The 13,817-nt window shown below is 43.6% G+C and overlaps 2 protein-coding genes across 14 annotated transcripts in view; one reads left to right on the top strand and one right to left on the bottom strand.

The window, feature by feature from the left end:
- The window catches only part of NAV3 (neuron navigator 3), a 1,262,224-nt gene that overhangs the window by 1,117,766 nt on the left and 130,641 nt on the right, over positions 1 to 13,817 (bottom strand). The window lies entirely within an intron of this gene.
- E2F7 (E2F transcription factor 7) overlaps positions 1 to 13,817 on the top strand; it is a gene marked incomplete at both ends in the record, with an annotated part of 28,998 nt that overhangs the window by 4,800 nt on the left and 10,381 nt on the right. The window contains 5 exons of the mRNA XM_079937033.1: positions 2,842 to 3,117; positions 4,244 to 4,412; positions 9,074 to 9,364; positions 10,609 to 10,767; positions 12,238 to 12,372. Coding sequence (XP_079793159.1) covers positions 2,842 to 3,117; positions 4,244 to 4,412; positions 9,074 to 9,364; positions 10,609 to 10,767; positions 12,238 to 12,372 — 1,030 coding nt within the window. The remainder of the gene's footprint in view (positions 1 to 2,841; positions 3,118 to 4,243; positions 4,413 to 9,073; positions 9,365 to 10,608; positions 10,768 to 12,237; positions 12,373 to 13,817) is intronic.

A 13,817-nucleotide genomic window follows, 5' to 3' on the forward strand; every position in this document is an offset into this window, starting at 1 on the left:
ATTTGCTTGGCATTTTTTTCTGTTGAGTAGAGGTGTGATAACGATCGTAACCTACCATGTGACATAACTCCCCTTCTACTTTAAGTATTACTTAAACTGTAGTGAAAATATGTCAAAGTGCTGGAGGAAATAATTCACCTGAATTGCTCCTTGGTAGGGAAAAAGTAGGAGCTCAGTGTTCCTGGGAGGACAGGTACCATGAGGGCTGTGGAGAAGAAGGATGAATCTCTGCACCTCAACAAGCCTGGGACACGCCCTCCACCGTTGGGATACCTTCTGAAATAACTAGATAATCAAGGCCCTGTGTTCCTTGAGCACATGCGAAGGGGAAGGCATTGTGCCAAAAACTGTGAGGAATGGGATGTGTGGAACTAGCTCCCTGACCTCCAGAAGTGCACAGTCTCGTCAATGAGACAAGACACATGCCCAGGGAGTTAAATAGCAGTACACTGTGCTATGTTATATTAGCTCTGAGGGCCAGGATGGATGGTAATAAAGAACAGGAAGTGGAGCGGGGGGAGAGAGAATAGCTAGGTTTTATTGAGTGATCACTATATACCAGGAACTATTCTCATAACTCTGGAGATCAGTGTTTTTATGAACTTCATTTTCAGTTGAGAGAATTAAAGTGAGAAGGGAATTGCCTGCTCTCACCCTGCTGATAAGTAGCAGAGGCCGGTAAGCTGGCCCTACCAGCCCACATGCAGAGCTGCTTCCCATGCTGCCTCTCCACAGAGGCTAGTGGGGCCCCGTGGCCTGCTGGATACCTTTTGCTGGAGCTGCGAAAAAGATAACTTCCTCCCAGTTCACACCCAGGACAAGCTTACTTCTAGATGCAGAATTTTGGAGACTTCTGCTGTCAGCTATTTCTTGCCTTACCAATGACTTTTATACTGACTGAGGTTGTATGTGACCTTGGGCAAGGCACCCTCAGTGTGCCTCAGTTTCTTCATCTGTAGGCTAGAAAAATACTACTACCTCGGTTACAGGATTGGATGAGGAGTTAATAGGTGTAAAGTGCATGAAACAGGTATCATGTGTAGCACATAATATGCACTCGGTACTTTCCCTTGAGAGTTCCCTTGTAGAAGACTTCATCAGAATTGTATACTAGTAGGGATTTGTTAAGAGATTTGAATAGATGCACTGCCTCAGGCTGGATGCTTACTGCGGCAGTGGTGTGAGAAATCGTCACCCCCATCTCCACCCCTTTCCTGCTACCCTAGGACAGAACCTCACCATGGCTAGCTGGCAGCTTCTGCTGATCCAGAAAACAAGAGTTGGCCTGCTACCGCAAACTCCAGTTTCTCCCAATTTTTTAAAATTTATTTTATTTATTTATTTTTGGCTGCGTTGGGTCTTCGTTGCTGCGCGCGGGCTTTCTCTAGTTGCGGCGAGCAGGGGCTACTCTTCGTTGTGGTGTGCGGGCTTCCCATTTCAGTGGCTTCTCTTGTTGTGGAGCACAGGCTCTAGGCGCGCAGGCTTCAGTAGTTGTGGCTCGCAGGCTCTAGAGTGAAGGCTCAGTAGTTGTGGCACACGGGTTTAGTTGCTTCGCAGCATGTGGGCTCTTCCTGGACCAGGGCTCAAACCTGTGTCCCCTGCATTGGCAGGCGGATTCTTAACCACTGCGCCACCAGGGAAGTCCATCCCAAACAATTCTTTTTCCTTCTTCATATGTTGCTCGTTTATAGGAAAACACTTTTTTTTAAACCACTGTTCAGCCAAAATCCAAGCATGCAATAATCTATAGAGTGATATTGTGTGCAGGAAAGGGAGTGACAGATATGTAATTCATCCACCTTCCTAATTACGTAAAGGCACTATTACCTGGAGGTGAGTTCAACTATGGGAAGAGCAGAATCTTTCTGGGTTTGAATGGCAAAAACTTATTTTAGGGGAAAGAAATTTGTTTCGGTAATTTAGTAATTCCAAACGCGAGTTGTGTGTACTTAGTCCTTTTTCTTAATGGATTAATGAACCCATCATTAATCTTTTCTTTTAATTATCTAAGATAGTCTACTCAAAGAGTCTGGGGGAAGGTGCTAGGCCACAAACTATTATCAAGCTGCAGCACATCATGAACAGAACTTGAGAGTTCAGCACTTAGAAACCTCTACAGTCATTCAGTCGATCTGGCCCCTGTGACCTCTAAACCTGTGCTCAGTGGTCGCTTCTTGTCGAACAAGCTGTAGGTCAAGTTGAGTGGCAAACTCAAGAGGAGAGTCACATGTGATGGGAGTTGCATATGAGTCCTATGAAGTAAGACCGTGTATCAGTCTCCGGGAGTTTCCAGTCTGTGAAAAACCCTGGTCCTTCACCAGGGGTAGTTTGAGAAGCACTGCTCTGGGGGAGTGACATTAGATAGCTGGGTGGTTTGAAATGTGGCATTTTGTTGGATGCCCTTCCATTCATCTGTCCTGGTAATTGCTCTATTAGCACTGGTGAACATTGAACAAAAGCATAATTGCTCTTCACTAGTTAGTGCAAACTCGTAAATAGTGTTTAAAAAAATATGTCACTTAGAAGCAATATGGGCTCAACCCACATTTGCTCTTATTATCGTCCCCGCCTATTACAAGCATTCACCGCGACGCATAACACTCATGACTTCTTTCACAGAGGTGCCGTGAAAACCATGCTTAAAGGGAGTAGCAGCCACTCTTCGGTTCCCATGATCCTTCTGTTTATTTTCATTAGTCCTACCTATCCTGCTACTTTTCAGCCCTGAACGTATAGGTCTGTTTGTATTTTCATGACTTAGTGAATAATGGGAATAAAGTGTACTGTTAGCTGATACCTGCCCTTTCTCATTTTCGCTAAAAGGTCTCTTTTTTAAAATAGGAAAATATATTTGTTGATCGCTCAAGGATGGCCCCAAAGACGCCAATAAAAAATGAACCAATTGACTTATCGAAACAAAAAATCTTCACTCCAGAAAGAAATCCCATCACTCCAGTTAAGCTTGTCGACAGACAGCAAGCAGAACCATGGACACCCACCGCTAACCTGAAGATGCTCATTAGTGCTGCCAGCCCAGACATAAGAGACCGAGAGAAGAAAAAAGGACTGTTCAGGCCCATTGAGAACAAGGACGATGCATTTACAGACTGTCTGCAGGTAAACAGGCTGTGCTCCTAAGACCTTTCACAGAATTTTAAAATGTTTACCTGATCATTAAAAAGTCACAGAATTCTCAGTTTTTCGGTTACTATTGAGTCAAAAGCAGTACTCCACTTAATCTTTTTATTTATTTACAGCTGAAGTGGAACTCTTATTCTATATCTCATTTTTCATAATGAATGCTTTCTTTTCTTCTGTATGATACTGTCTTCACTAGTACACATTTTTAAATGATAATTTTTTTAAGCAATGATATTTAATAATTTTGATCTAATGAAGAAATTTGGATTTTTTTTAATGCTGCCATGAATTATAATTTTTGCTTTGATTTTAAGGGTAATATTAACCTAAATGTTTTTGACTTGGGGAATTTTATCATTCTCATGTATGTTCAGTTCGTTGGTTTGGGGCTTTAAAGTTAAATCATCTTTAAATTACCTGTCCTGTAGGGAACCAGAGCTACTGAATAAGCAACATATCTATACTTTAAAAAAAAGTTTTTCTTGGGGCTTGAACTGAGCCTTTTTCAAATGTGAGTTGATAAGACAAGGACACTAGTTTAATGTACTTACAATAAGAAAGAATAAGGAAGAATAAGATTTAGCTCCCCCTGTTCAGTTCCATCAACCCTTGGTAAATTGTGAAAAATAAAGAGTCTGGTGACACACTGCAGGCAAGTACATCTCAAATTTTCACGTTAATAGGAATTACACAGGATCTTAGGAAGAGACGGATTCTGATACATCAGGTCTGAGGTGAGGCCTGAGGTTTTATACCTCTTAACATGCTCCTGGTGACGCTGATCTCAGTCTAACAAGCACGCTAGTAGCAAGGGTGTAGCAACCTATAAATCAAGGCTGTAGCAACCTATAAATGACTGCATTGTTCATTTTTTATTTTAAACAGTAGACTCAGCCTCAAATCACAAAGGAGGAAAAGTTCAGTTCAGAGAAAGCAATAGGTAAAATGTTAAGAAAATTAGATTAGGAAATGCATTTTAACCAGAATCTAGGATGGTATGGATTTAGATGTTCCCCTCCACTCGCCAATACCACCCATTGCAATTTCTCTGTTCAGATGTTAACTGTGACATTTTCCCCCTCCCTCTGTCTGCCCTCTGTAGCTTGATGTTGTTGGGGACAGTGCTGTGGACGAATTTGAAAAGCAAAGGCCAAGCAGAAAACAGAAAAGTTTAGGACTCCTGTGCCAGAAGTTTCTAGCTCGCTATCCAAGTTATCCACTGTCAACTGAGAAAACTACCATCTCCCTAGATGAAGTTGCTGTCAGTCTCGGTATGTATTGTGGGATCACCTGGAGGCCTGTCTCCGGTTACGGTGAGACGTTGATTCCTCGGGCAAGCCAAAGGCTTCAGATCACCTCCTTTACTAAGTAAAGAGTTGACCCTCAAAAGAGTGAGGACAGGGGCTTCCCTGGTAGCGCAGTGGTTGAGAGTCCGCCTGCCGATGCAGGGGGCACGGGTTTGTGCCCCGGTCCGGGAAGATCCCACATGCCGCGGAGCGGCTGGGCCCGTGAGCCATGGCCGCTGAGCCTGCGCGTCCAGAGCCTGTGCTCCGCAACGGGAGAGGCCACAGCAGTGAGAGGCCCGCGTACCGCAAAAAAAAAAAAAAAAAAAAAGAGTGAGGACAGAGGAGCAGGTAGAGCTTTTCTTCTGTCATCATCATTATGCATAGAATTCCAGGGAGCCTTTTAGGCCTGAGGGTCAAACAAATATTTGGTTTTTTTAAGCTTAAAAAATATGTTTACAGAAAACTCACATTACAAATAAATATCTAATATCTTAATCCCATGTTATTTCAGACAGACTCAAAAGATATTTAGAAATATCCTTCTGTTTATTTTTTAAAATGCTTCAAAGAGTTCAGAACTGGTGTTATTTTTGTTATAAAGCACGATTTGAAAGCAAGAGCATTATGTTTGAAGCCCTATACTGTGACCTTCACAGCAAGTCTGCCCAACTAGTAAAAGCACATCTGGATATAACTCAAACAGCTAAGCCTTATAACAAAGAGGAATACATGCGTTCGCACGGCGTGGGTGTGTGTAATGTGCAGTGGTGTCTGGACTATAAATATGCCGACTGCCGATTCAGAATAGAGACTCCTAGTGGACGTGGATTGCAGTTGGTTTCAGAATGAACATACTGTTGACAATAAATAAGTAGAAATCACATGATTTGAAGATGTCAGAGTGTCCCCTTAAAAGATTAGGAGGGTTTACATACAGGGGAAAGAAAGGCTCGAAGAAATCAGCCCAGTAGGCTTTATGATAGAGTATATTTTTAGTTTGTTTATTAGTTCTATATCTTCCCGTAGCCCAAAGAATGTGACCCAGTAGATGGTTATCACTCTGAATTATTCAAACTGATGGCTAAAAAGATTTTATTTGCTGGAAATTGAGGTAATGAGGAACCAGTGTGTTGTGATGGGAAGACCATGGGCTGTACTTTGAGTAAGACAGAGCTGGATTTCAAGCCCAGCTCTCTAATTTACAAACTGTGAGAGCTTTAAAAAGTTAATTATTCTTTTGTCAACTACAGCCTAGGGACCATAGCACCTACCTTGCAGAAACTTAGAAAAGTTGGAGATAATGTCAGTAACATGCCCAACTCAGAGCCTGGCTTACTCTTATTGCTACATGGAACAGTTTCTACTCAGCTCTCATTAGAGGTACTCCCCCCACCCCCTCCACCATCTTCAAGCCATCCTGTGATCCTCTACAGCTAGGAGGAAGCAGAGGGCTTTGACGGGGGGCCATTTTAGAACCCGGAAGTAGAATACAGTATTCTGGCATTGGTAGCAATGAACCAAGAAGGGGAAGGTGAGCCAGCTGGACAGAGGCTTGGTGTTGACATAGCTGAGGAACTGGGTCCGGAAACTAGTCTTAAGAAGATGAGGGTAGGGACTTCCCTGGTGGCGCAGTGGTTAAGAATCCGCCTGCCAATGCAGGGGACACGGGTTTGAGCCCTGGTCCGGGAAGATCCCACATGCCGTGGAGCAACTAAGCCCGTGCGCCACAACTACTGAGCCTGCGCTCTAGAGCCGCAAGCCACAACTATGAGCCCTCGTGCCACGACTACTACAGCCCGCGCGCCTAGAGCCCGTGCTCCCCAACAAGAGAAGCCACTGCAGTGAGAAGCCCGTGCACCGCAACGAAGAGTAGCCCCCGCTCGCCGCAACTAGAGAAAGCCTGCGCTCAGCAACAAAGACCCAACACGGCCAAAAATAAATTAAAAAAAAAGAAGAAGATGAGGGTAAAACAACAGATCATACGATGTCTTTCTCATTGGGGTTCACGAAGCCACCTTCATCCATATACCCAGGCCTCATCAAGAGTCCTTGCACTGATATCAGTGCAGAAGACAAAAGATTAGATGTTGGAAAGCTACATTACAGGTCCCAGGGAGGACAGAAGAGTGGGATCCTACTCTCATATGGGCTGTAAATCCCCATGTTATAACCGCCTGGAACAGAATGCCAAAGATTTTTGCAACAGCTTCCTGCTGTTTCACAATTTCCAAGACCTGCCAGATGAACCTGCCATCTCTCTTCACGTGAGATCGTAAAAATGGAGTCCCTTCCTGGAAGCTGTTTCAGGGGTAACCATCTCCTGGGATTGAGTCTAAACTCCTGCTCTATCCCAGGTCACAAGCTTTAAGACCATATTTTAACCAACGATGTGCAAAGCATTCAAATTGCATTCATTCCCAGTTTCTGGTCTCATGTAGATTCGATACTGATATTATAGAGAAGAGGTTAAAGAACTGGGAGTGACTTTAGTAAATGGAAAGTTACACAGCCTGGGAAACTATTTATTGAGCTGAGATGCTCTTGATAAGCTCTATGGGGCATAAGGGAAGCATGGTAACAATTGGTAAATCCTCAAGGGCATAACTAATGCCATGCCTACGATTAATCGGATTGCCTTGAATACAAAAGAAAAAGAAGGCTCAGCGCCAGGGAAGACTTTCCTGGCAGAGCAAGCCCCAGAGTTACCTGCAGGACTTGAGACCTGTGACGTGGGAAGTTTAGGTGCACCCAGCCAGTGGACAGTTAGTCCAGATTGCAAAGGTGAGTGATTATTCAGGCAAGTAGCTGCCTATGGGCTTTTGCCAGCACCACCTTCTGAACACTTATGGTGCACAGCAAGCATCATCTTCCTCTCTTAGTTGTCCCAGTCTTCCTTTATTTCTTGAGGTGTCTAGCCACTAGATGGAGACTTAGCAGCTTGTGTCTAATACAGAATAACAAAACAGCCAGACATATGGCTGGCCCTGGGCTGTCTCAGTTGCATTCACATGACATTTCTAATGGGAAGGTTTGTAACGTTCCACTCTCAACAAGATGTGTTAATATATGAAAACAGACTGGAATAAGGAGCCAGGCAGATCCGGACAAGGGGCTGCTGACTGCTCTGGCCAACACCTTCCAGCAGGCATCTGGCACCAAAGCCTGAGCTTTTGAGAGTGAAGAACCTTTCCAGGTCACGAGCCGAAATGTTCTGACTGCAAAATGCCTCTTCATGCACGGGGTAGAATCTCCTCTCAGCTCCACAGTTTTCATTGTAACCTGGTTTATTTCTTGTGTTAAATCTTTGAAAGGCCAAGAGCTACGTGCACCAAGTCTGCCCTGATTATAGAACAGCTCTTGGCAAGTGAAGAGAAAGAAGGCATTTTTGTACCTGGGCCAGTCTTCTGAGAGATGCCTGGAGGCTTTTGTTACGGATACTTAGGCGAGAGCACAAGGGGCCAGTTGAGTCCCCAAAGCCTAAGGGCCTATTGCATAACAGGATGAGTCAAGATGGAAGATTTAAAAATCTGTTTCTACTGTCCCCTCTTATGCTAGCAGGAATTTTATGTATCTCCAGTGCCACGCAGGAAGTACTGATATTTACCAAATAACATACAAAGAGTAGATAAATTAACACCTATCAGAAACCCTTTAAGTTTATGATCACATTTAATCCTCATCATTTTATGAGATAAATACTAAGGCACAGAGAGATTAAGTAACTTCCCAGGCTCACCCGACTAGGAAGGGATAACGCAGGGATTCCAATTCATGCAGTCTGACCCTGAAGCCCCCGCACTTAACCAGCGTAAATATTTTTAGTAAATTCAATAGACTGCTGGTAATCCTGGCTATTTAGGGCGTGTTGGGAAAGTGGGTAGGGAATTGATGAACTGGATGGTCAGCCTCTGCTAGAGTTTCTTTCTGTGCTTTATCAATGGGCTGTTTGGCAGGATACAGTGAGTGGGAGCCCAGGGAGAGTTGTCCACAGGTGTGATGAGCAGAGGGCGGCCTGTACGTTGTTCCAGCCCTGGCACTAGCTTCCTCCAGCAACTTGAGAAGGGTGCCCAAGCCCTTGACTCCTGAGTTGCCAGTGCAAAATGGGAAACAAAATATTTACCATCTGTTTTCCTTACTGGCCATTAAGAGAATTAACAAGTAATTTTTTCACATCATTCAAACTCCAGGAAAGGAGAATATGGTCCAATAATGAGGTAACAGTTACCGGACACAGTTCTATAGTCTGTATAACTAGGATCACAAGTCAAAATCAACCATCCAACATTCATCAAGCATTTATTACTATGACGTGTGTTGCTGAAGCCCACCCGTTTTAACGCACTGAAATGTTCATGTGGTTTGCCTAACAGGTCCAAAGAAAAGTTGCTCTACTATTTATGTAATACAGATGGAACTGTCATCCATCTCAAGGTGGATGTTTATCCTAGATCTTATCGAGAGTTGGATCCCAAGAAGAAAAAAATTTCTTTTGCTTGCATTCATATAGTATGAATTTGTTGAGCAATTTTATTTGCTGGGCAGAGTATCACACAAAATAGTCCACAGACAAGGTCCAAGCCTTCAAGGACTTTATACTCAAAAATGTTGGTCGGCATGATGATGGCTGGCTTCTCTTTTTCAAACAGGCGTTGAAAGGAGGCGCATCTACGACATTGTGAATGTGCTGGAGTCGCTGCATCTGGTCAGCCGGGTGGCCAAGAATCAGTACGGCTGGCACGGACGGCACAGCCTGCCGAAAACCCTGAGGAACCTCCAGAGGCTAGGAGAGGAGCAGAAATACGAAGAGCAGATGGCACACCTCCAACAGAAAGAGCTCGACCTGATGGATTATAAATTTGGGGAACGCAAAAGAGATGGCTGTCCAGATTCCCAGGATCCACAGTTACTGGATTTCTCTGAACCGGACTATCCCTCTTGTGAGTCCACGGTACCCACACGAGTAATGGCAGGGAGAGGGCGATGGTGTCTTCTGAAGAGAGTCACTGCTAAGATGGGAGGAACCAAATGGACCACCCTGGAGGGAGATGTCCTCTTATTCTCTCTCCTGAAGACAGGGAGACAGATGGCTTCCCGACTGGGCTGCCCACTCAACCTCACTGAAAAACTGTGTAGTGGCAGTTTCACTTGGTATTTGGTGTGTTTGGACCGTAGCTCTCGAACAGCGCTCCCGTTTCAGATTGACAGCCCCATGCTGATTCCTGCTTGTGAGCCTTTAAGGAAAATTTACTTGGAAAGAATTTCTCTCTCCAAAGGATCCTGTTTGTTTAATTATATACTGGAGTAGATGACTTAGAAAAGAACCCCATTAGCAGAAAATACTGATTAGAAAGATGGACAACCTTTATTTGATGCAGGTTTTTTTTTTTACTTATATTACATTGTTCTTCCCCTCCCAGCTCATATTTATGCTGTCCCTCCTTTAACCATTGATCTTCATTCTCACCCTGCTGCTCCTTGCTAAGATAATAAAGTGCAGGTATCCCTAACGTTTCACTTGCATTTATAAGCAATAGGAATGGAAGGGTGGGCCTGGCTTTCATTCCATTTACTACCTCATGCCTTTTAATTCCACCCTATGAGCCAGTTCTTATCCTCGTAACCAGAGGAGACAGCCATCTGTCGGCGACGGTTTGCCTGCCATCAATGGCAACACACATCTAATCAGTGTCTCCTATTTACTTATTGTTTATTTCTTCACTTATTTCTGAAAAACAATGGAAGAGGTGGGTGCCTGCTATGTGGAGGGTACAGTCTAGCTATTGTGGGCTCAGAGACATAAAAGTGGAGACCTTGCCATTGAGGGAAGTGTTGATGTTCTGAAAATAGTTCCTGGTCCCTAACTCTATCCTTTTATCCCTCTACTTTGATCTTTTCCAAAACTGCTTCAGGAAAACTACTTCATGGCTTCTATTCAATGAAGTATGAATATAAAGCATTTCAGAATTTATACCTACTGTAATTTTATGACCCACAAGAAAATCTGTCTTATTTCTTTGTGAACCATCATTTTATGATGTGTGTCCAGCAGGCTTCCGCTGATCACTGTAACAAGAGTGATGTTTCCATCTGCTGATACAGTTAGATAGGTCTGGCAAACTAGAAGTACAGTCTCTCTTGTGGTAAATTACGTTTTGACGCTTTTGTCTTATTCCCTTTGTAGCATCTGCAAACAGTAGAAAAGATAAGTCTCTGAGAATTATGAGCCAGAAATTTGTCATGCTGTTCCTGGTCTCCAAAACCAAGATTGTTACTCTTGACGTGGCTGCCAAAATACTGATAGAAGAAAGCCAAGATACGCCGGATCACAGTAAATTTAAAAGTAAGCATCTTCACCTAAATCCACTTATTAGCACAGAAAGAGTGGGATGTCATATGCTGATGTTTGCTGCCTCAGAGATTTAGAAAATTATTTTTTTTTGAGACATGCACTCCTTCCTGCCTTCATAAAGGTTCTTGGTGCTGTGAGAGGTAAGCTGGTCACATACCAGAATTCCTGTGAAAGTTCTGTCCGATGCCTTTTCCCCGGCAGAGTGGATGGTAGAAGCAGAATGGCATCCCACAAATGCACGTCAGGGAGGATGTAAGAGGCTTTGCATTTCTCTTTAGTATCGCTGCATCCAAGACGGAATGTCTGAGTGTTCTTTCCCTTCTTTCCTTGCCCCCTGCATACTCTTCTGATGGGTGGACATGAAAGTTGTCTACAGGTAAGAACCAGAGGAATGAGCAGGGTAGGGTGTAGGGGTGGTGGGACATGGCTGCTGGACGAGGAAAGTGTTTCCAAGTTTCACACCCCGTGCATCTTCCTTTTCCATCAAACCTGGGTCCTGAGCCAAAGGCCCCTGGCTCCTGGTAGCTCATTCAAGTCCTGAGAAACCATGAGCTGAACATTCTCTAGCTTTTTTTTGTTTGTTTCCAGCTAGAAGTATAGCCACCCTGTGGGAGAAATGACTAGATAAAATCCAGCTCTATGAGGGTTGGGAAGACTATGGCATCTGGGGTGAATGCTTGATGTTTCTGGTCGGTAATCAAAGCCCTTTGCTTGATCCTAGCCCTAAGTTCAAGTAGGTTTCCGACCTATACGTTGATTGCTTGAGTAGAACTTACTTTGTGGGCATGATCCTGCCTGTTTAATGTGTTACCACCCCTCTGAATTTCTCCCCCAATCCCTGTACTTTCAAATGTCTCTCACAAAACCTCTGCAGGCTCAGGGAATGCCCATCCCACCCCTCCCCCACTGGGTGGCCAAAACACTGGGATTAAAGGTGAGGCGCTGCCTGTCTTCAGCACAGTCATACCTCGTAACCTGGAGCCCTAGACAGTCTGTGTGCCCAGCAGTGCAGTCTCAGGAAGCTCTGGGGAATCCCTGTCATTTTCACAGCCTAGCTGCCTGATGGAGCAGGTGCCACCACCTCCTGCTGGAAGAAACTCCAGGCAGGCTTTTGACGAGCCACAGATCAGAATTACATTTCCTAAGCCTTTCATTACAGCCCATTTCCCTCTCTTGGTACGTTTGCAATCACAGCGATCCTGGCCTGTCACCAGGTTCCTCTTGTATGAGTGTGAAGTTGTGGAAATGGGAGAACACAGTGACCTTCCCTTAGTAGTGTCATCAGATACATAAATCCTGGGTGATTTCACGCCGGAGCCACTGGTCTCCTTACGCTACCCCACTGCTCTCTGCTAGAGGCTTATATATGGTGGCTAGAAAGTGACCTGTCACATAAACTAAAACGTAATGGTGTTGCTGACCAATGTATGGCGTGACCACAACTGTCTTTATATCTTCTAGCAAAGGTACGACGCCTCTATGACATAGCCAATGTTCTGACCAGCTTGGCACTGATAAAGAAAGTGCATGTAACAGAAGAGCGAGGCCGGAAACCCGCCTTCAAGTGGATTGGGCCTGTGGATTTCAGTTCCACTGGTAAGGCATGGTTTTGCTAGGGACCATTTTAGGTATAATCCCCGGTTCCTTTTCCAAATCATACACCCACCACACAGTGAAATTGATCTTCACCTTCATTTCCCATCACCCACATCACATTCAAAATTAGACTAGTGACATCAGTCTTGGAACAATGAGCCTTAGTCTACAAATGGTTATGCTGGTTGGCTTACACACAGGTAACTTAGAACCTGGCAGTTTCTGGAACTATTAAATCACAGCTCTTTTGCATTTTTTATTTTATTCCAAAGTTCCTGGAAGTTTGGGACTGAGGATTAAAAATGACACTTCATAAAAGAAAAATTTTTTTAAATGATACTCCTTATGAACTCTGGTTGTTTGTGCATTAGCAGAGTAAAACATTGTTTTTCTTTGAAATTCCAGATAATGTAAAAATTATATCAATTACTATCCCAAAACTAATATGTGGTAAGATGGCTTCTAAATATAGTATGGATGTAACGAACACCTTTTTTGTAATTTATTTCAAAGGTTGCTAATGTCATAATTTTACTAAATTAGAGCAAAAGAGGGTATTATCTTCTGCTTACTTCAAAAGTGATATTTGCACAACCGGGGACTGGATCCTTCTGCACCAGCTACTTTATGTATGGCTATGCTGCCTGGAAAAAAGCCATTAAAGTTATTTTTAAGTTACCTTTCCAATTTTAGTCTTAGTAGTATAAATTCCGGCACTTAACCCAGGCTTATAAAAGATATAGCTCTCTACCTCATTTGTAACACATTATTCACTTAGGAACTAGATGAAACCACTTAAAATCAAGTCTAATTAATTCAACCCAGCAAGTACTTACTGCATGTGGACTATACAGGCATACTTCATTTTATCACACTGTGCAGATACTGTGTTTTTCACAAATTGAACGTTTGTGGCAACCCTGCGTTGTCAGGTGATGCTTAGCATTTTTAGCAATAAAGTGTTTTTTTAACTAAGGTATGTACATTGTTTGTTTAGATGTGATGCTATCGCACACTACAATATAGTGTAAACCTAACTTTTATATGTACTGGGGAACCAGAAAATTCATGTGACTCGCTTTATTGCAGTGGTCTAGAACCAAACCCGCAATATCTCTGCAATATCTCCGAGGTTTGCCTCTTCTAATGCCGTGAGAGATTCAAAGACGTATGTGATACAGCCCCTGCCAGCGTGAAGTGTACAACTTTGCCACTTTCTACTCCTCTGCTTCTGGCTTCTCCCGGTCTTTTCACCTGGGAAGCTCTCTTCCCCCTTTCAACATAAAAATATGCTACTCAACCTTCAAGATGTCACTCAAACATCAGCTCTTGCATGAAGTTTCCCCTGATCACCCAGTGCAGAGCGTCTCATCTAAACGATTGCAGTTTAGCATCATGCTATTGTACTTGGTGATATTATGCTTTGTCCCCGCTGTACAATTTTG

Source organism: Stenella coeruleoalba (genome assembly GCF_951394435.1).
Source record: "Stenella coeruleoalba genome assembly, chromosome: 11".
Taxonomy (NCBI): Eukaryota; Metazoa; Chordata; class Mammalia; order Artiodactyla; family Delphinidae; genus Stenella; species Stenella coeruleoalba.